The 20,800-nt window shown below is 51.5% G+C and overlaps 1 protein-coding gene across 1 annotated transcript in view; it reads left to right on the top strand.

The window, feature by feature from the left end:
• POU6F1 (POU class 6 homeobox 1) overlaps positions 1 to 20,511 on the top strand; it is a 30,883-nt gene extending 10,372 nt beyond the window's left edge. Inside the window, exons 2-11 of the mRNA XM_039241441.1 lie at positions 2,034 to 2,127; positions 4,311 to 4,506; positions 8,501 to 8,622; positions 9,520 to 9,745; positions 10,276 to 10,529; positions 11,213 to 11,341; positions 11,939 to 12,142; positions 15,315 to 15,456; positions 16,011 to 16,179; positions 17,186 to 20,511. Coding sequence (XP_039097372.1) covers positions 2,080 to 2,127; positions 4,311 to 4,506; positions 8,501 to 8,622; positions 9,520 to 9,745; positions 10,276 to 10,529; positions 11,213 to 11,341; positions 11,939 to 12,142; positions 15,315 to 15,456; positions 16,011 to 16,179; positions 17,186 to 17,531 — 1,836 coding nt within the window. The 5' untranslated portion in view covers positions 2,034 to 2,079 and the 3' untranslated portion in view covers positions 17,532 to 20,511. The remainder of the gene's footprint in view (positions 1 to 2,033; positions 2,128 to 4,310; positions 4,507 to 8,500; positions 8,623 to 9,519; positions 9,746 to 10,275; positions 10,530 to 11,212; positions 11,342 to 11,938; positions 12,143 to 15,314; positions 15,457 to 16,010; positions 16,180 to 17,185) is intronic.
• The last annotated feature ends 289 nt before the right edge of the window (positions 20,512 to 20,800 follow it).

Here is a 20,800-nt window from a genome sequence, read left to right as displayed (position 1 = left end):
TTCCAGGGGCACCTGGCTGGCTCAGTCAGTAGAGTGTGTGACTCTTAATCATGGGGTCATGAGGTTATGCCCTGTGTTGAGTATAGAGATTACTAAAAAAAAAAATAAACTTAACAAAAAATGTTCCTGAGATTCCTCCTGGAGAAGATACTGGTTTCATTGAAAAGTTCTGATAGTTTTCTTCATTCTCTATTTTAAGATATTTTACCATGCTGTAACAGGGATTCAATGAAGATCTTCTGTTCTTTAATCATTATCTAATTGTTATACTTACAGGGTTTTTTTTTCTTTTTTTTTTAATGCTTTTATTTATTTTTGAGAGAGAAAGAGACAGAGCATGAGTGGGAGAGGAACAGAGAGAGAGGGGGGAAACACAGAATCTGAAGCAGGCTCCAGGCTCTGAGCTAGCTGTCAGCACAGAGCCTGACGTGGGGCTCGAACCCATGGACCGTGAGATCATGACCTGAGCCGAAGTCAGATGCTTAACTGACTGAGCCACCCAGGCGCTCCAGGGGTTTTTTTCTTGAACCGCTTATATGGGGAGGTGGTGGGTTGGCACACACATGTGGTGTGCTGGTCAAGTCACAGCTGAGTGTGATGTGCTTTCCATCTTGGAAATGAAATCTCGGTTTGCTTCTCTCTCAGCCATCATCAGAGAGAAAGCCCACCCCATATAATCCATTATTCCATAGCTATAAAAAGGATTAAAGTCCTGATACGTGCTACAATGTGGATAAACCTCGAAAACATTTTGCTAAGTAAAAGAAGCCAGACACGAAGGCCACTTATTGTATGAACCCATTCATATGAAATATGGAGAAGAGACAAATCCGCAGAGAAGCAGCAGACTAGCGGCTGCCAGGGGCTGGTGGGGGCAGAGAAAGGGAGTCATTGCTAATGGGTATGGGGTGCCCTTTGGGGATGACAAAAATGTTCTGGAACTAAATAGTGGTGATGGTTGCACGACATTATAGATGTGTTAAATACCACGGAGTTTTATGCTTTAAAATGGTGAATTTTATGTGATGTGGATTTTACCTCAATCGAGAAAATAACCAAACAAGGAAAACCTGTCAGCCAACCCAGGGTTGAATAGAGGACGAGGAAGGGAAAGAGGTGGAAGCGAGCACATCTCTCTGAGCTTAGGGCCCTCATCTGTACCATGGTGGTAATGACGCTCCCATCCCCCAGCTGGCACAAGTAATGAGCATGAGTAAGTGTTATATAAACACCTAGCATTATACGTACTCAGCGTAAATGCTACTTGCCTTCTTTTCTGTACAAGTATCTAAACCTATTTGTCTGCTTTATACCTTTATTTCTTATGACTGTATGGTCTGTGAATCTGTTCTTCACAAGAGGTCCCCCCACTCCCTCTCGCTGCATCTGGCAGGCTGCTTCGCTCACCATCTGGGCCATTGTCCTGGTGCCGGTGTTAAAGGCCAGTATGGTCCTTAGGCCACTGCCACCAAATCACTAAAGAGCTGATTCTGTGGGACCTACCTGCTGAATCAGACTCCCAGGGGAAGCTGGGGTCTGCATCTTTAATAAGTGCTCCAGGTGGTGATCATGCACATTCAGGTTTGGGACTACTGTTTCAATTGATTCAGGTCTTTACTGTCTCTTCCAGGAAGTCTGCTCAGACTCCTCCCCGGAGAAGCCCTATGATAGCCAGAGTGCTCCTTTCCTGTGTCTGAGGTTCTGAACGTCTGGGTCAAAGTCAGCTTGGGTTCTGCTGGGTCTGCTCTCTCCCTGTAGACTGGGGAACTCCCAGGGACAGATGCCTGGCCCCCACTTTCCTCTTGTCACCCTGGGTCCTCCTGAGCGGAGGATCTCTTGGGTTGCTGTAGGAAGCAAGACACTTGAGTTTTAAGGTCCTTAGAATCCTGTTTTTCTTTACTTCTACAGATGCTTTGGAGAGTTTAGATTTTTCTCCCTTCCTTCCATTCTACTCCTGACTTTGCGAGATGGTATAGAAATTGTGTTACTATGTACATCAGCCTTTGCTTTTCTCATCCTATGTCATCCCACAGGAGCTGTGCTAGGTGTGGGCCGCCCCCCACACCACCCTAAGTGATCATGGATCCTGGAGCTGGACCAGAGTCATCCCTGACTGTCAATGAGCAGGTATGTTCTGGGGCAGGAAGAGGCGGGGGAGTGAGGGTGATAGACTCTGGGGTGTGGCCAGGAGGAACACTCCATAGAGCCTGTCAGTATCTGTTTCTTACCAAAACCTGGGCTGACTTCACCCATCCAGTGTAGTCACCAGTAGTATTTCTCAAGGACTGAGCTTGGGGATTTAAAAAAAAATTTTTTTTTAATGTTTTGTTTATTTCTGAGGGAGAGACAGCATGAGCAGGGGAGGGCCACAGAGAGAGGGAGACACAAAATCTGAAGCAGGCTCCAGGCTCTGAGTTAGCTGTCAGCACAGAACCCAATGTGGGGCTTGAACCCACGAACCATGAGATCATGACCTGAGCCAAAGTTGGATGCTTAACCAAGTGAGCCACCCAGGCGCCCCTGAGCTTGGGGATTTAAGCTGTGACCTTAGTATTTATTTGTTTGTTTGTTTATTTTATCCATTTTGAGAGAGAGAGAGAGCAGAGGTGCATGTATATGCATGCAGGAGCAGGGGAGGGGCAGAGAGAGAATCCTAAGCAGGCTCCATGCTGTCATTGCAGAGCCCAACTCGGGGCTCAGACTCACAAACCACGAGATCGTGACCTGAGCCGAAATCAAGAGGCAGACACTTAACCGACTGAGCCACCCAGGAATCCCTTAATTTAACTTTTTAAAGTCACAGCCTAGGGGCACTTGAGTGGTTTTGGCTTAGGTCATGATCTCACAGTTCATGAGTTCGAGCCCCTTATTGGGCTGTGTGCTGAGAGTGTAGAGCCTGCTTAGGATTCTCTCTCTCCCTACCACTACCCTGTTCATGCTCTCTTTCTCTCTCAAAATAAACAAACTTAAAAAAAGTGAAATTAAAATATAAAAACTTGTATGGGATTACTGTCTGACTTAGGAGAGCATGTGGCACTTGATTACAGGGTCATGAGTTCAAGCCCCACCCTGGGGATAGAGTTTACTTAAAAAAATAAGTTAAAAATTTAAATATATGTACAAATATGTTTAAGTTTACATAAGGAAAAGATTTGAACATCAGGTAATTTACTCTATTTTTTCCTATACATATTTCATAATTTTTTGTAGTGTATATTCATTACATAATTTTTTGATAAATGCTGATATTACATAATTTTTTTAAAGGAAATAGAAAATTAACATCTCTTAAAATGTAACTGGACTGAAGTCCCTCATATCAAGTTTAAACCAGAAAAAGAACTGCTTTTGGTGGTTTTTTCACTCCTACTGCCCTGACAGGTCACATTGTCACTTTTTCCAGCAATCTCTGGCTGGATTCAATTTTGAGGGCGGTGTTGTGGGAGTCCCTTCAGGTGCAGGCCAGGTGCTGGGGAGGCCTGACACGGAGATTTTGAACATACAGAATGTCCCTGATTCTTGAATGGTCCAATTCAAAGCATGCCAGTGCTGGAGGTAAAGAGCTGAGTGTTGGCTCTTTGAGCAGGGGAAGAAGACCAAGCGTTCTGAGAAGGCCCACAGGCTGCCCCCACCGCTGCAACATGGAAGGTCCATTGGGTGCAAGGCTCCAAGCCTGGGAGGTGGGATTCCAGGCCTGGGAGGTGTGGCTCCAGGCCGGGGAGGTGTGGCTCCAGGCCGGGGAGGTGGGGCCAGCGGCTGCATCTACAGTATTCCTGACCCTGGTTTCAGGAAGTTCACTGGCCTGGGAAACCTTGGCCTTTACCCCAGAGTTTTGGAATCATGAGCCTAAAAAGTTACTCAACATTGTGGAGCATTCACTTCCACCCCTTTATCTTGGAGGGAACTTCTGTAAGGTTTCAAGAGAAGTGAAGAGGGATCTGCTTCTTGGCCCAGCCCAAGTTCTGGGTACTGTGCCAGTTAGGAGCCTTCATAACCGCAGTCCAATATCCCAGCAGCTAAGAGGATATCCTTGCAAGGCTGCGGGAATGGCCACTTACCACTCCCTGAACCGAGTCCGGAACAGGGAGCAAATAGCAATATCCCCAAGTGGTTTGGCTCTGTGGGGCTTTTTTTAGCTGTGTCAAGCCCTCCTCGTGTCATGAGGCCCCAGTTTCTTACAGAAGCTCCTTTCCTAGGATCAGGGAGTCGCAGCCTGTGGAATTGTCACAGCACTCAGCCCTCAGGTCTTCATCTCCAGGTGCCCTCTCCTCTCTCCCCCAGCCGGAATGTCCTCTGTCTTCTGGTTTCAGGTCATTGTGATGTCAGGCCATGAGACCATCCGCGTGCTGGAAGTTGGGGTGGATGCCCAGATCTCTGCTGAGGAGGAGGGCAAAGGACTGGAGGGCGTCGCTGCCGAGAGCTCCCAGAGCAGAGGCCCTGCTGAAGCCAGTGAGCCGGCCGGTGACGCCGGGCCAGACAACCCAGACTCCTCTGCAGAGGCAACTGGTACGAGGCCATTGCTCCCATCTGGCGTTGGTCCACCTGAGTCCTTTTCTCTGCCTCCTCAGAGAGCCAGCGTGAGTCCCTAGGGCCAGGGTGGCCTCAGGGTCTTGTCTTCTTGTCCACTGGACAACTTATGGCCACAGCTGTCCTTCTGCCCAGCTTCTAGGACTGCCCTGCCTTCTGTGTCCCTGGAACTTTAGTTCTGGTCATTCACTTCCGTATCTCAGCTGGGCTGGGTCAGGGTGAGGTGGGAGGAGAGCCCAGTTGAGGGGACTGAATTAACCTTAGAGAGGGCTCCGCACCCAAGCCAGAAAGGCGCAGTGCAGAAAGGACTAGACCTTCAGGACCCTGACAACCTTTCCAACCCAGTACCTTCTGTGGGTGGATCTGGGAGGTTCCAGCTGCTGGGGATAGGAGGGTATGTTACCTGCCCCGCACTAAGGGTTTAGGTTAGGTAGGACCTTGCAGAATCCCAGCTCCTTCCTCCCAGCTGGACTGGCGTGAGTCAAGCCTGGTGTTTTATAATCGTGCTGTCTACCAAAGATGACTTTTAGGCAAGAACTTGATTCTCCTGTAGGGGGAATGGATAGGGATAATCCACCCACACCGTCTCTCCTAACTACCCTGCAGTATAGGTGCATGATAGCCAGGGCTGTTCTAGAGGCTGGGACCGGTACCAGGCACGGCTCTCTGGCCACGGGGCCCCCTTTCATTGACTTTCCTCATTGACACCTTTCAGAGTAGACATCTTTTGCTGGAAACCTGGGGCCCCCTAGTTAGTCCCTGCCCCCAGAACTCCACAGTTCATCTCCCCTAGCCTTCCTCTTCCCTTCCCCAGATTGGAGATCTGGGCTGGGGGGGGGGGGGGAGGTGGGCCAAGAAGAGTTGCCGAGAAGAGAGCAAATGAGAACGGACAGGCTTTAGGGAAAGAGCAACTCCTGAGTAAGAAAACTGTAAGAACTCACATCCCTCACTCTGCCTGCAAATCACTACACAGATTCATTTGGCACCCTGGTAACCTAGGTTATGTTTCCCCTTTTGAATAAAGGAATGGCAAGAGGCCTGACCGTTTTCCCCTAGCCTGGAAATGCTCTGCTCCACGTCAAGGCCAGGGTGGGGCATCATATGCTTCAGCAGGGCAGTGCCCTAGAGAGCCGCCAGCAAAGACAAGGATTCTACACCTGGCAGCTCTTCTCACTCCTTTCCATGGTGGGATGGGGCCCCTTTTCAGAAATTTCAGTTTTCCCAGGTTTGCCCACAGGGTCCCCAGCTTCCCTTTTTACTTTTTCAACCATCTTCCATATCTCATTTCATCGGGTGCCTTAATTCTGTTTCTTGTTCAAACCTGCTCTCGGAAATGGATCCTAAATCAACTATCCACACCTTAGCATGAACGGTTACGGTAGTGTGCATCTTCTTCCAGAGGTTTGTACATTTAAGCCTCTTCACTAAAGTCCTGTTCTCTGTAAAGGAATTTTAGTGATTGTCAGGAAAGTAAGGGAGGTATTTTGATGGTACCTCCCAAGAAACCGCCATCTTAGAGTGTGGCCTTGATGGAACCTTTCTAGATATGCAGTCCTGAGAAGAGTTTCCTCTTGGGGACCTGGATGGCTCAGTCAGTTAAGTGTCTGTCTTTGGCTCAGGTCATCATCTCACTGGATGTGAGTTCGAGCCCCACATCAGGCTCTGTGCTGACAGCTCAGAGCCTGGAGGCTGCTTTGGATTCTGCATCTCCCTCTCTCTCTCTCTCTCTTTCAAAAATGAATAAACATTAAAAAATTGAAAAAGAAAAGAAGGTTCCTCTTAAAACTACGTAATGGGAAACTTTTTCAGGATGAAAAAATCTAGTGATTTATATCACTCTAAACTATTACCCAGTCCTTGTCCCTGTGTGTATTTTTATAGTTGTGGCCACCAAGGGTAGACTGTAGTAGGTCAATTATCACCATATTATTCATATGCCCATTTCCTTTATTGACATCGATTTCACACACCTGATTCTGCTTTTGACTACTGTCAAACTGTCTGGTTTTTTACTGCCATAACCAGTGATGTTTTGAGTGTCTTTGTACTGGTCCTTTGAAATGTTTTCTCTTTGAGGTATAATCCACTCAAACTCTTTTTTAAAAAATTATTTTTTTTGAGAGAGCGGGGAAGGGGCAGAGAGAGAGAGGGAGAGAGAGAGAGAGAGAAGGCCAGGTAGGCTCCATGCTATCAGTGCAGAGCCGGCTGTGGGGCTCAAACCCACATAACGTGAGATCATGACCTGAACCGAAGTCAAGAGTCGGATGCTTAACTGACTGAGCCACCCAGGTGCCCCTCAAATTCCTTTCAAAAAGAAATCAATTGTGTCCATAAGAGGAAGCCATCACATGGAAAAATACAAAATTTATCAATGAGAGGATTAGTAATTGGCTACAAGGTACCACTTGCCTGTTAAGCCAGAAAAATAAATAAACAGTGATAAAACCTACATTGGGTGGCACTGTGGAGAAACAGGCACTTTATTGAAGGTTCTCTGAATGGGTTCTCTGAAAAGCAGTCTAGTAAGAAGTGATAAAAGCCCTAAATATAGGCAAACCCTTGGACCCTTGGTCCTACTTTGGAAATAAATCCTAATAAAATGAGCATTCTGTTTCTTTAGATGGTAAGCTTTTCTCATTCATGTTTTTCCCACTTTCCTTTTTTTTATATTTCATAACATTTTGTCAAGCAAAAGATTTTTAAAATTTTTATGAGTTCAGAGTATCCTGATACTGAGATTTTTTTCAGTAGCTAGAACTCTATTTCCCTTTCATGGTGGAGACAAACCCACCATTTTGTTTTCTTTTTGTATTTTACAAGACTTTTGTTGTTGCCTGTTTTCTCTTTGATTCCTTAAACAACTGGATTTTTTTTTCATTATAGACTGTGAACATTATAGTCCTGAGTTAGGTTACTGCCTTTCCAGATGAAAATGTGGGCCAGGAACGCAGGGTTGGAAGGCTGTCTAATTCAGTGATTCCTCCTCTGGTTGCATGATGTGTCACAAGTGGGCTTAAAAGGAAAAAGAGGGAGAGGAGAGGTTACTGACCTCCACTCCTGGACATCTGATTCGGTAGGCTCAGATTAGGGCCTGGAAATCTACGCCCAGCCATTATTAAGAGGCCACCAATCTGGTCTAACATCCACTACCCAATATGTAGATTTCTTTTCAAGTTGTACTGTGTAGTAAAAAATAACTCCTCTCCTCATTGTTGTGTGGCTTTGAAGATGTTTCTTGGTGGCGTTCTCCAATACTGGACTAAAGGTAGCAAGAGGAAGCCATCAGCTGGGTGAAAAACTCCCTTCAACGGGAAGGAAGTTCCTTTAGAAGCTCAGTGAAGCTTCTCAGCCGGACTTCAGACCTCAGGAGCTGGCAGAGAAGAGCTACCTGGCCTGGAATGCTCCTGTGTTCTGGGCAGTGGCAAAGGCCTGTCTCATTTTCAGGGTCTGTCGCTTCAAGGACCTCACCCTACAGGGATCCTCGCCCCTTCCCCGAGCCAGCACCTACATCCAAAAAGTTGCCTGCAGGCGGCGTGAACAATGATTCGATTGCTGGATGGGCCAAGGGAAGTTGCTCCCATCAATTCTAGCTTCTTCCCACCTGACACACGTTCACTTCGGGCCCCTTTACTGATTATGCAGTAGGTCACCATGTCCCATGGAGCCAGGAAATGGGCGACTTGATAGGCAACTGTGCATAGCCCTGCATTTTCCTCAACTAGATGTGTGAAGAGAGGGTAACCAACCTTCAGGTGAGGCATGGGGGCCCTCCAGCCTTCCGTTCTCACTACCGGTAGCATTTGGGAAGCTGCCTCTGGGTCAGGGAAGGCCGGTGATTGGCCTTGGGTTATGCAAAAATACAAGGTAGGGCTGAGAGTTTAGCACTTCAAGTTACAACAAGATGTTCTACTCCGGTGACCCCTCCACTCACACCGGGCTCACTCCTTGTCCTTTCTCTCAATGCCACGTGAAGTGAAGTCTCTCCCGGGGATCCCTCCGAGCCCTGCCCCTGCTGGTGCCACCTTCAGCCAGGCCCCAAGCCAGCCTCAGGCATCGCAGACCCTGACGCCACTGGCTGTACAAGCTGCCCCCCAGGTAAGGGCCACCCCGGGAGCTGCCCTGGGCAGGAGCAAAGCATGGGACAGCCAATGTGGGGTGGCCATGGGAGCTGGGGGTTCCTTGGCGCACAACAGGGAAGGGGCTGTGGCTTGAAGGAGGAAATCCCTTCCTGGACACCCCTGACCTCTCCCCTACCCCAGATCAGGCCCACTGGGAAGATTATATGTGTGTTTGCCAACTAAAATCCTTGGGTCCAGCAAGGATTGTAGAGATAACATTAACTCATGCCTCGGGCATCTCTGTTTATCTAACAACTAAATGAGTAAATGGCCTTGTTAGCCCCTCAGGTGGATGCCTAGAAGAGTTAATGGATTGTTCAGAGTCCTCATTTAGAGCCAGGGGGCTGCCCCAGCTCCGTGAGATGCTGCTTCCTGGGTCCCCCCTGGCTGTGCTGAGCTCCCTGCTACCTTTCGCTACTAGCACAGATCTGCAAGACATTCAGCGGGGGGTATCCAACGTCAGAGCTTCCCAGAGGTCTCTGTAGGCCCTTGACAACCTGGTTCCACCAGCCCCTGCCGCCTGCTTCCTGGCCACAAAGCATGGGTCCTGTGGGCTGGGGCCCAGGGAAGGCCTGGAAGGCAGCAGAATGTGGCGGAAGAGGCCTGCACACCCTCTGCTGTCCTGCAAACAGGGCCAGGCCCCGTCTCCCATTCGGGCAGCTTCTTTGAAGGCACAATAGTCCAGTCCACGCACCCCCTCAGGGTCGGGCCTCCGGCTAGAGCTGGTCCCTTCCCCACCGCCACTGGCCTTTCCCCCACCACCCTCAGAATGCTTTGTTTGTGCTCAACTGGGTCTGAGAGACCTGGTGTTTGCGCCGTCAATGTTGATTTTTTATTTTTTCTTTTCTTTTTGAAATCTTGTTTGCTTTTGCAGGTCTTGACTCAGGAAAACTTAGCCACAGTTCTGACAGGAGTTATGGTTCCAGCAGGGGCGGTTACTCAACCTCTTCTTATCCCCATCAGTATTGCAGGTCAAGTGGCTGGTCAGCAGGGGCTGGCCGTGTGGACAATTCCTACAGCAACCGTGGCTGCCCTCCCGGGACTGACAGCTGCTTCTCCCACGGGGGGAATTTTCAAGCCACCTTTAGCCGGTCTGCAAGGTAACGGCAGCTCTCCCCAGGACTGCACCAGGCCCCCACCGCCCTACATACTGTCCCTGCACGCGTGCTTGCCATGTGGGACTCAGAACGCGCGGCCCACCAGGGTGACAGCTCTGGAGTCCGGATCCGGTGTCCTAGGCACCCAGCCACAGAGCTGCTGCACCACCTCGGGACTCTAGGCCGTGACACCAGGCCCGCCAGGCAGACCTCTCTCACTCCAGCCAACTGAGACTGCCCCCCTCCCCCCACCGGGCCAGAGTTCACCTAGCGACCAGCCACCTAAGAAGGACCGCAAGAAGATCCACCTGCTTTTTGAACCTGCGCATCTCCAGGAGGCCCGAGGGAGGGGGGGATGAGAGAGATGCCTCCATGAGCTGCCCCTGCAAGGATCAAGGGAATCACGGCTGCCTGTCCCCTCTGCCCCGCCGTCCCAACCCCCCTCTCATTCTGGTGCCAGATCCCTTGGGATTGGAGCCGCGCTGGGCTGCGGCTAGGCATTTGAGCGCCTCTGTCTCTACCTTGCTCCGTAGCAGCCGCCGTGCTGAACGCCGCCCTCCCGACACCCGTACAAGCTGTCCCGCCGGTCCAGGCCTCCTCGCCCACCCAGCCTCGGCCAGCGGCCCAGCCCCAGACGCTGTTCCAGACCCAGCCGCTGCTGCAGACCACGCCGGCCATCCTACCGCAGCCGACAGCTGCCACCGCTACCGCCCCCGCCCCCAAGCCAGTGGACACCCCCCCACAGATCACCGTCCAGCCTGCAGGCTTTGCGCTGAGCCCAGGAATTGTAAGCTGCTGCCCTCACCCAGGGCTGACCAGGGATGGACCGAATCTTGGGCCAAGGGTGGCACTGGCCCTTCCCACAGGGGAGGAAGGAGGTGGAGGACCAGCCCCCTGAAAACGGCTCCTTTCCAACACATCAGCGGGGATGGCTCTCTGTGAGGCCTTCTCCTTGCATCTGCCAACTCGGCCGCCCCAGACGAGAGCAGACAACCTCCGCCAAGAGTCCTGGGCAAATTCTCCAGAACCGGAAGCACTGGACCGGCCTTGGAGGGTGGGAGGATGTCTGGGGGTTGCAAACTTGTGAGCTGGAACTAAGGCGGAGCTAGAGGCTCACAGCCCCATGCCCGTGTCTGTCCCCTGTGGCTCCGGCCTGGCAGTGGACTGCTAGATGTGACTAGATGCACATCGGCCACTCCAGTCTGGCCTTCCTGTCCTCCCCCTGGCCTGGCCTGAAAGATTAGCCAGAGTTACTCTTCCATGGCGGTGCCCCCCACCTTCCCTGCCACCCCCCTGCAGCCCCTGGCCCTAGATGCTATTCAGCTGGTGGACCTGGGCCTGCAGCCCACGTTCACATCTGCCCAGCATCTGTATCTCCCCCCACCCCCTAGTGCCCTCAGCCTTCTCCTCCCTGCCTTGGGCTCTTTCTCACCTTGTGGGCTCTGAGCAAGGCTCTTTCTCCAACCACAGATCAGTGCCGCTTCCCTTGGGGGACAGACCCAGATCCTAGGCTCCCTCACTACCACTCCGGTCATTGCCAACGCCATTCCCAGCATGCCAGGGATCAGCAGTCAGATCCTCACCAACGCTCAGGGACAGGCAAGTGGTCAAAGCCAGGGCTGAGGGTTGGGGGCTGTGGAGAAGCTGCCGGGGTGGGGGCCTAGGACTTGGGCTGAGGGTCATAGACCCTCGGACAAAGTGTCACTGTGCTGTTCATCTGTCCTGTGGCAGCTCTCTGCTGATGCTGAGCCCAGACAGGGGCCTCGCCTCCATCCTGCTCTATAGTGGTGCTCACTCTAGTTGGGGGTTTTCCTTTGTGGAGCACCCACTTTGAGGCCAGGCTCTGTGTCAGGTGCTTTCTGATACGTTATCTCACCTCATTGTAAGTACGGGGCTATTAGGTTGAGATTTGCATTCCCATTTTACAGGGGAGAAGGCTGAGGTTCTGAGAAATTAAGCCACCCAATGAAATGTGGCAGGTCAGGGATTCACATCCAGGGCTGTGTGAATCACATGCAGACCTATTCTTGCTCCAGAGATAGAAAAAAGGAAACAGCTTTATTGATGAGGGAATTGAGGTCCAGAAGGCTTAAATGATTTATTGAAGTCCCTTCCCCTGCCCGTGTGGGGATTGGGGTTGGGGATAGACCCGGACACTGGCCTCACCCCTGGGGTCCCTGCCTTGTTTCCTCTCAGGTTATTGGAGCACTTCCGTGGGTAGTGAACTCGGCTAGCGTGGCAGCCCCGGCACCAGCCCAAAGCCTGCAGGTCCAGGCTGTGACACCCCAACTGCTGTTGAATGCCCAGGGCCAGGTGATTGCGACCCTGGCCAGCAGCCCCCTGCCTCCGCCCGTGGCTGTCAGGAAGGCAAGCACGCCTGAGTCCCCTGCTAAGAGTGAGGTACAAGGGCTGGGTTGGGACGAGGGCAGGGCCGGGGGGTGGGGGGGTGGGGAGGAAGGGTACAGGCAGTGCCGGCTGGTGTGGACTACATCCCTCAAGACTGCAGGGCAGGACGAGATTATTTTCTGAAGCCCCTGGGAAACAGGGTGCCTCCCCAAAGTGAGGGGAAATCCCAGAGTAGAAGACCCGAATGAGTCCCCACATACTCTGTTCAGGGAAAGAGCACTCCCCTGCACCTACCCACACACACCACAAACAACTGTATGTGCTCTCAGAGGTCAGTGCCACTCTGAAAAGGCCAGGGAGGTAGTCAAAGCAAACTGGGCCTTGATTAGTTTCAGGGTGAACAGATTGCCGGGAAAGCCCCGGGAAGTGATGCGGCACCCCCTCCGCTTCACCCCTTTACTCCGCATTGCAAATTTGATGATTCCTTTATTTGTTCATTCCAGGAGCAGTTTTTGAGTGCCTCCTATATTCCAGGGGCTGAAGATCTAGAGATGAGTAAGATGCCTTTCCTAGCCCACCTCTAGAGACAATTGCAAGCCAGTATGACAAAGACTATGATGGGGACATGATAAGCCCCTGTAGGGACCCAGAGAAGGGAGTTCTTGACAAACTGGGGAGTTCAGCCAGGCTTCATAGAGAAGGGACATTGACCTAATCTAAAGGGATGAGGTGGATGGGAAAGTGGGTCTTCCTTTACTGGAATTGCAGGAATTAGAATGTGCCAGAGCAGGGGTTGCCACACGTGTGTGTCAGAAGCACCTGGAAGACTTGTTGGAATGTATCCCAGCACACACACATCCCCCCACCCTTGGAGTTTCTTATTCAGTAGTTCTGGAGTGGGGCTCAAGATTTTGCATTTCTAGCAAATTCTCAGGTGATGTTGAGGCCTTGGCTTTCAAATGTGGCATGCTGCTTCCAAGCTTTGGGAATAACCTCCTAGCTTCATTCATAAAATGGAGATTATCCGAGTACCAAGTTTAGAAGGTTATGAATGTTAACGTATATATTACATATAAAACAGTTAACACTCTGGTACACAGGAAGCACTGGGAAAAATGGTGCTTCTATTTATCACTGTTATTACGTAGCGGGGAGTCATGGAAGGGTTTTTCGCAGGGAAGTGGCTATTTAGATGTTTATTAAAAAAAATTACCTTTTCTCCAGGTGGAGCTAAGAACTGAACTGTGGCCAGACTTGAGTCCTTGTCACCCATTAGGAGGCAGCTGAAACAGTTCTAGCAAGAAACCAGGAGCCGTGAACTAAGGCTAAGTCCTTGGGGAGGAAGAGGGACTAGACTTGAGAGCTACCAAAGGGTAGAATCCAAGGAATAGGACCCACCCTAGAGAAATGTGCAGTTTCCAGAAAGCTGTTTTATTTATTTTTATTATTTAATGTTTATTTATTTATTTTGAGAGAGATGGAGACGGTGTGAGTGGGGGAGGGTCAGAGAGAGGGAGACACAGAATCCGCACTGCCAGCATGGAGCTGGATGTGGGGCTCAAACTCACGAAACTGCAAGACCATGACCTGAGCCAAAACTGTTTACTTTTAAAAAATCATACTAAAAATACTGATTTCATATATTTATAGTTTCTCCTGATGGTAAATATTATACACACACTTTTTAAAAATTTTTTTAACATTTATTTATTTTTGAGAGACTGAAAGACAGACCATGAGCAGGAGCCCTAGGGGCAGAGAGAGGGAGACACAGAATCTGAAGCAGGCTCCAGGCTCTGAGCTGTCAGCACAGAGCCTGACGCGGGGCTTGAACTCATGAGCTGTGAGATCACGACCTGAGCCAAAGTCGGACACTCCACTGACTGAGTCACCCAGGCGCCCCTCAGGAAGCTTTTTTTAAAAAATCATCCTGGGACACCTGGCTGGCTCTGTCAGTAAGTAGAGCATGAGACTCTTGGTCTTGGGGTTTTGAGTTCTAGCCCCACATTGAGGGTAGTGTTTACTTTTAAAAAATCATACTAAAAATACTGATTTCATATATTTATAGTTTCTCCTGATGATAAATATTATACACACACTTTTTAAAAATTTTTTTAACATTTATTTATTTTTGAAAGACTGAAAGACAGATCATGAGCAGGAGCCCTAGGGGCAGAGAGAGAGAGACACAGAATCTGAAGCAGGCTCCAGGCTCTGAGCTGTCAGCACAGAGCCTGACGCAGGGCTTGAACTCGTGGGCTGTGAGATCACAACCTGAGCCAAAGTTGGACACTTAACTGACTGAACCACGCAGGCGCCCGTGATATACACTTTTTATAAAAATTCCAATATTATGTGTAATGGAAAAAAGCAAAAATCCCTTACAAGTCCACCTCCAGAGATAAATGTTGTTGACAATTTGCTTTATATCCCTCAAGATTTTTTTTTCCTGGAAATTCATATGTATTTTTTATAGGAATTATTCTATAAAAACTGTTTTCACCTTATCTTTTCTTTTGCTTAGCACTGTGACCCAGAGCTCTTTCCATGTTGGTTAATTAAGAGATTTACTGTATTTTTTTAATGTTTATTTATTTTTGAGGGCGAGTCAGAGAGGGAGTGGGGGATGGGCAGAGAGAGAGGGAGACAGAATCTGAAGCAGGCTCCAGGCTCTGAGCTGTCAGCACAGAGCCCAACACCGGCTTGAACCCACAAACCAGGAGATCATGACCTGAGATGAAGTCAGACGCTCAATCGACGGAGCCACCCAGGCGCCCCACTGTATTCTTTTTAATAGCTGCACAGAATCTCATTGTAAAGAGGTCCCCCAAGGCATTGGCCAGTTAAGGGACATTTGGGGCCTGGGAGGCTCTAGGATCAGGTGTAGGTTTCCATTCTGAGGGAAGAGATTCGAGAGCATCTATCTCAGGGGTGGACACTGGGGGCTTTGAACAAGTGTCCCGAACCCTTCTGAGCCTCTGACCTGCCTTTGTCACAGGTGGCTGCGAGGCTCCGACTTGGGGGGGCATGTGGCTATCCTCACTTCAGAGGTCACTGTCATTGGGCGGGTGCTAAGTAGCTTCTAGTCTTGCTTTGTGATGGGGCACAGGTCGGAGTGTGCTGGGTCAGTGAGGAGTTCATGCCCGTGTTGCCCTGCCTGTGGCCCGTGTGGGGACCGCGCCCCCCTGAGCCGGGCCGGCAGGCCTCATTGGCGCTCTTCTCCCAGGCGCAGCCCATCCAGCCCACGCCGGCCGTGCCGCCGCCCGCCGTGGTCATCGCCAGCCCGGCCCCGGCCGCCAAGCCGTCTGCCTCTGCTCCCGTTCCCATCACCTGCTCCGAGACCCCCACGGTCAGCCAGTTGGTATCCAGTAAGTGACTCCTGAAAGAGGTTGTAGAGAAGAGGAGAGGCATTTATTTGGATGCCGCAGCCCCTTTAGATGCTGCCCTCCTTGATAAACATTCTAGCGTCCAAAGGGGAAGGGCAGAGGCCTGACAGCAGGGATGGGCCTCCTTATTCCCATTGCTGCTGAGCTGCATGCGAGGCACGATGAGAGTGGGGGCCGCTTCTTCAAGAAGCTGATCCATTGGCTGTCCTCTCATTTGGTCTCTCACCCAATATGTGAGGAGGGAGGATGGCTAAGGTGTGCTTGGGGCCGGGAGGAGGGTGAGTGGGGGAGGGTCAGCCCCTAGAGCTGGAAGAACTGGAAAAGAGACCCCTGCTTCCAGACAGGCTAGTCCAGGCCCCAGTCCTTCAAGTGTTGTTTGCTTTGGGAACAGGGGTGATGAGGGTGTTAAGGGTGGCACGGGCCTTTTGTCAAATGTCCTCCTCCCTCATTACTTCGCCAGGCCAGGCCAATAGGCCTGATAGGCAGGGCCATCACCCGTCTTACACACTCACCCCTGGTGCCTTCCTCTGACCTAGAGCCACATACCCCGAGTCTGGATGAGGACGGAATCAACTTGGAAGAGATCCGGGAGTTTGCCAAGAACTTTAAGATCCGGCGGCTGTCCCTGGGCCTCACGCAGACTCAGGTGGGTCAGGCTCTGACTGCAACGGAAGGCCCAGCCTACAGCCAGTCAGCTATCTGCCGGTGAGTAAGGGTGCTCTGGACAAGGCATGAGCAAGGCCTGCTCATGCACTGATGCCACTAAGTACTTACTGGGACCCAGGGGCATGGCTCCTTCCCATATTCTCCCTTGTTCCCACCTCCTCCTAGACCAGGAAGGCTGTTCTAAGGGGAGATGGGAGCACCTACAGTAGCCAAAGGCTGGTCCAGTCTGTCTGAGGGCTGAGCATGTATGTGGTCTTCCGTTGGGGGGAACCCAAGACCCTAGTCCACTCAGGAACCCTACAGGGAAAGAGTCTAGCCTAGGCGGTTGGTCACATACGTGGGAACTTCAGTTCTGACTTAGCTGTTCACCACGACGCTCCCTCCCCACTGCTATGCTCCCCTCCCCGACTCGCAAGGCATGACTGTAAAGGAATGAAGCTGATTTTTCTGTGTGCAGCATTCAGACTAGTTCTGATGCCAGCATCGAAGGAGGGCAGAGGGTTGCACACAGGAATGAGTGCATGGCTGAGGGATGGCTGAAAGGTGCCCGCCAGCTCCCAGATTAGACAAGAGTGACTGCGAGACCAGGTGTCACATTGTCAGTTCTGTAGTCACATCCTGGCTCGGCCAGGAAGAGCAGTCTGACTCAGTGTCGCTGCTGTGAGTCTGAATCGGGGAGGACAGCACTCACGATATCCATGTGCCACCTCTGAAGTCCTCTCGAGATAACTCCTCAAAGGACCTCCCTCATTTGGGTGTGAACGTTCTGGAAGGGTTGTTCAGACAGCAGTTGGACTGTTATCGTCGCACCGCTGAACTGAGGCCATGGGAATGGTTCCCCTTTTATGAGCTACGTTATGGGATAGTCTGCAGAGTCTGGGCTTGGCTGAGCCGGGGTGGGCTTGATGGGGGTGTTGAGGGGAACCTTTAGAACGGGGCCCGACCAGTCCTCAGAGGAGCGACCTCTTGTGGAGAGTACTCACACCCCAGTGTGGGGGGGTGAGGCATTCTCACTGTCCTTTCCCGGGGCTTGGGTCACCCACAGGTTTGAGAAGCTGGATATCACGCCCAAGAGTGCCCAGAAGCTAAAGCCAGTGCTGGAAAAGTGGCTGAACGAAGCCGAACTCCGGAACCAGGAAGGGCAGCAGAACCTGATGGAGTTCGTGGGAGGTGAGCCCTCCAAGAAACGCAAACGCCGCACCTCCTTCACCCCCCAGGCCATAGAGGCTCTGAACGCCTACTTCGAGAAGAACCCGCTGCCCACGGGCCAGGAGATCACCGAGATTGCTAAGGAGCTCAACTATGACCGCGAGGTCGTGCGGGTCTGGTTCTGCAATCGGCGCCAGACGCTCAAGAACACCAGCAAGCTGAATGTCTTTCAGATCCCCTAGGGCTCGGCCCCCAGCCCTGTGTTCCAGCACTTTGTACATTTCCCTTGGCCCCTGGCTGCGGCCACTGCTGTGACGGCACCTGTCATTCCGCCACGTGCAGCTGCGCTGGTCCTGGGTCGTGAGACTCCACTGTGTGCATGTGCGTTCACTGCCTCCCTTCTCTCCTCCATGCAGCTCACATCACGGGGAGGGCAGAGGGGCCCACCTGCGAGCTCCAGGCTCGGGGCTGGTCACGTCAAGGGATCCCTCCCTTAAGTGGTGTCACTTAAAGAAGCACTTTGCTTATGTGGTTTTTGAAGGGTGAATTCTGGTTGGGAACCAGAAACTCCCCATGTCTGGGGCAGGGCTGCGACAGCCCCTGTGTACCACTGGCCCTTAGCTCTTGTCTTTGATGGCATTCTTTCTCCACCCTCTCTTCCCCTCTGCTCCTCTGTGGAAGTGTCACAGGTACCAGCAGCTTGTCCAGCGGAACCACAGCCTCGACTCCCACCCTTTGCCTGCAGGTACCCTGTCCTTGAAAGGACCCAAGAGGCACAGTTCCAAAAAGTGTGATGAGCTGCTCAGAAGGTGAGGCTCAATTTCTGCCTTGCCCTCAAGGTCAGAAGGTTCCCGCAGCCCCCGGGGCCAGAACGTGTGATCTCCTTTCCCACTTCTCCCTGCTTCCTTTGGGGGGAAATTGCACTAAAGCAGAACCCATTCATTTGTAATCCAGGTGGAAGGAAGCAGCTTTGAACTCTGGCCGTCCTGGAGTGGACCTGGGTCTACGGCAGGTTGGGAACTTAATAGATAAACCCATCCTTTCCGATTTTAATCTAAACCCTGCCTGTGGCTGTCTCCCCCACTAGACAGTGAGGGGGAAAGAACCGGCAGCCTGGAAAATCCCACTGCCCAAGCTCACAGCACCCCGGAGAGAAATGAGGAAAGGAATGCTGACTCTCTCTTGTCCTCCCATTCACCCCCAACCCAGTGCTGGGCCTTCTCAGAGGGCCATGTGAAACCCTAAACCAGACAGCAAGGCCCTGGGGAAAAGGCCAACATCCAGAAAGAATGGATGGCAGCCCAGGAAAGTCTCTTGTGGAAGGTGACTTAACTCTAATTTTCTTGGTGACTTCGAGCCTTGGATACTGGAGGAGAAATCTTGTTTTGTCTGGAGTCTTAGACCATGTGTTTGTGCAAACAACCCCCCCGCCAACTGTCCCCGCCCGCCAGAGCTCCTCTGAGTCAAGAATACACCCCGAAGCAGGGTGGGTTTTACCTGTAGAGAGGACAGTGGTGGCCCACTGGAGGGGGCAGCCCATCCAAGCTGCTAAGTGAGTTTCCCAGCCTCGCTGTGGCTGGACAACCTCTGGCACTCAGTATATTACCCCGGGAGGTGGGGAGAGCACTAAGAGGCTTGCTTAGATGAAGCTAGGCTCACTGTGTAGACCGTCCCCAAGGACCACAAATCACAGAGCCAGGTCTCCAGCAACTGCCCTCCATGGCACCTCACACGATATGCCCTGACAAAGTGGCTGCCAGGCCAGGGCACATCCTGCCTCCACTGGTCACTGGCACAGAGTCGCCTCCTCATCTGGCTTCCTCTGGCTTGTTTCTTGCCTACAGCTGGTTCCTGTCTGGCCCTACAACACCAGAGAGGCCACTCTCTTGGTAGCCCTGCCAGCGAGAGGACAATTGTGTGTCAAATTTCCCCCAACTCTCCTATGCACACACACACTCCTGCCCCACTGCATTTGGACCGGCCAAACTTTCCAGAGTGTGGTGGGAATGAGGAAGCAGGCGGGCACCCTGCCTGCCCCAAGGCTCCCGGGAGAGAATACATCTCCAAGGGGGAGGCTTCATGCTCAAGTTCAGGCTTATCCACCTGTGTCAGTGAGATGAGGGGCTCACTTGGGAAGGGCATTGTAAACAAGTTTTCAGCAAGAAGAGTTGGAGTACTGGGGTTTGAAGGATTCAGGGACTTACACTTCCATAAATTTGGGAGACACAGGCTTTCACCCACAAACACTTGTGTTCAGATATGCTTTCTTTTTTGGGGAGAGGCAAGTGGGTCACAGCTGGAGCCCTGCGAGGAGCATATAATCCAGGGTGTGTCCGAGTGTATATGCAGGACGATACCATCTGTCCTGGTCTGTGAAAAGAAGATAATGAAGTCCTGGTCTAAATTAGGCCTGGCCACGCTCTCTCAGCTCCTCCCTTGTCTAAATCTGTCTTCCCAAGGCTGGGTTAGAACGACACCATTTTCTCCTCTGAAGGAAGGATGAGTAGGTCATTCAGAGGAATGAAACGGGCAGAATTTTTGCAGGCTGAATTCCCCAGGTAGGGGGTGCAGAGTGTCCCAGAAGCTCCCCCCAGTGTAGAGCCCTCGGGGAACAGCTATCCGTACCAGAGGTGGGTTTTCTGTTTTGTTTCTGGTAGCATCTGGTTCTGAGGGGTGTCGATATGAATTTTGTTTTGCAGTCAAATGCTCTACCACTGAGCCATACCCCCATGAATTTTGTTTTGAAAGCACCTTTCTGGACGGAAGCCAGAGCTTAGTGGCTCCTTTGCCATGAAAAGGCAGGAGAGAGGGCAGAAATGGTTTAACTGTTTGTGTGTGGTCTTGTTTGTTGGTTTTTGTTTTAAATGAAAGAAACATGAAAACTTCCTACAGGCTGGTGAATCAGCTGGGGTCTTTGGCCCTGCACCATCCATAGCATTTTATCTACGGGGGCAACCGGGAAAGAATTTGGCCAAATGGATTGAGGACCGCACTTGAATTTGGAATGAGAGTCCCTGACGTTTTTGTGTCCTTGGAGACCCAGTCACCCTCCAGTCACCTTCCTCTGCCTAGACTCCCTTCCTGTCTCATAAGCCAGGCTCTGACACTGAGGTCCTGACTCTTCCCTGACATGGGGCAAAGCCTGCTGAGAGCTGGAGCGCGGGGTGGGGAGGGGGAAACTGGGATGTAGTTGTGTGGAATAAACAGTATTTTTCTTTTGTACTTGTCTGCTTGTTTATCCTTTGCCTCTCAGGGTGGGGCTGACAGGGAGACAAACCAGAGAAGCATCGGGGGGCTGCCTTCGCTATCAGAGCTTATAGCCTGGAAAATCCCACTGCAAGAGGGCGAGGGTCAGTTCTCTGGACTCTCCCTTCAGAAGGCCCTGCCATGACCCTCCCCACGGAATGCAAGGTCAAGGGGATGTATGCCCTTTCTCCTTGTAGGACCCCAGAATTCCCTGCAAAGCCCACTTTCCCTCCCTTCTTTTCTGGGTCCCAACAGACTGCACATT

This window comes from Hyaena hyaena, unplaced genomic scaffold, assembly GCF_003009895.1.
Source record: "Hyaena hyaena isolate Hyena2069 unplaced genomic scaffold, ASM300989v1 scaffold_192, whole genome shotgun sequence".
NCBI lineage: Eukaryota > Metazoa > Chordata > Mammalia > Carnivora > Hyaenidae > Hyaena > Hyaena hyaena.
Note: the sequence above shows the minus strand (reverse complement) of the source record. Positions and strands in the feature narration are given on the sequence as shown.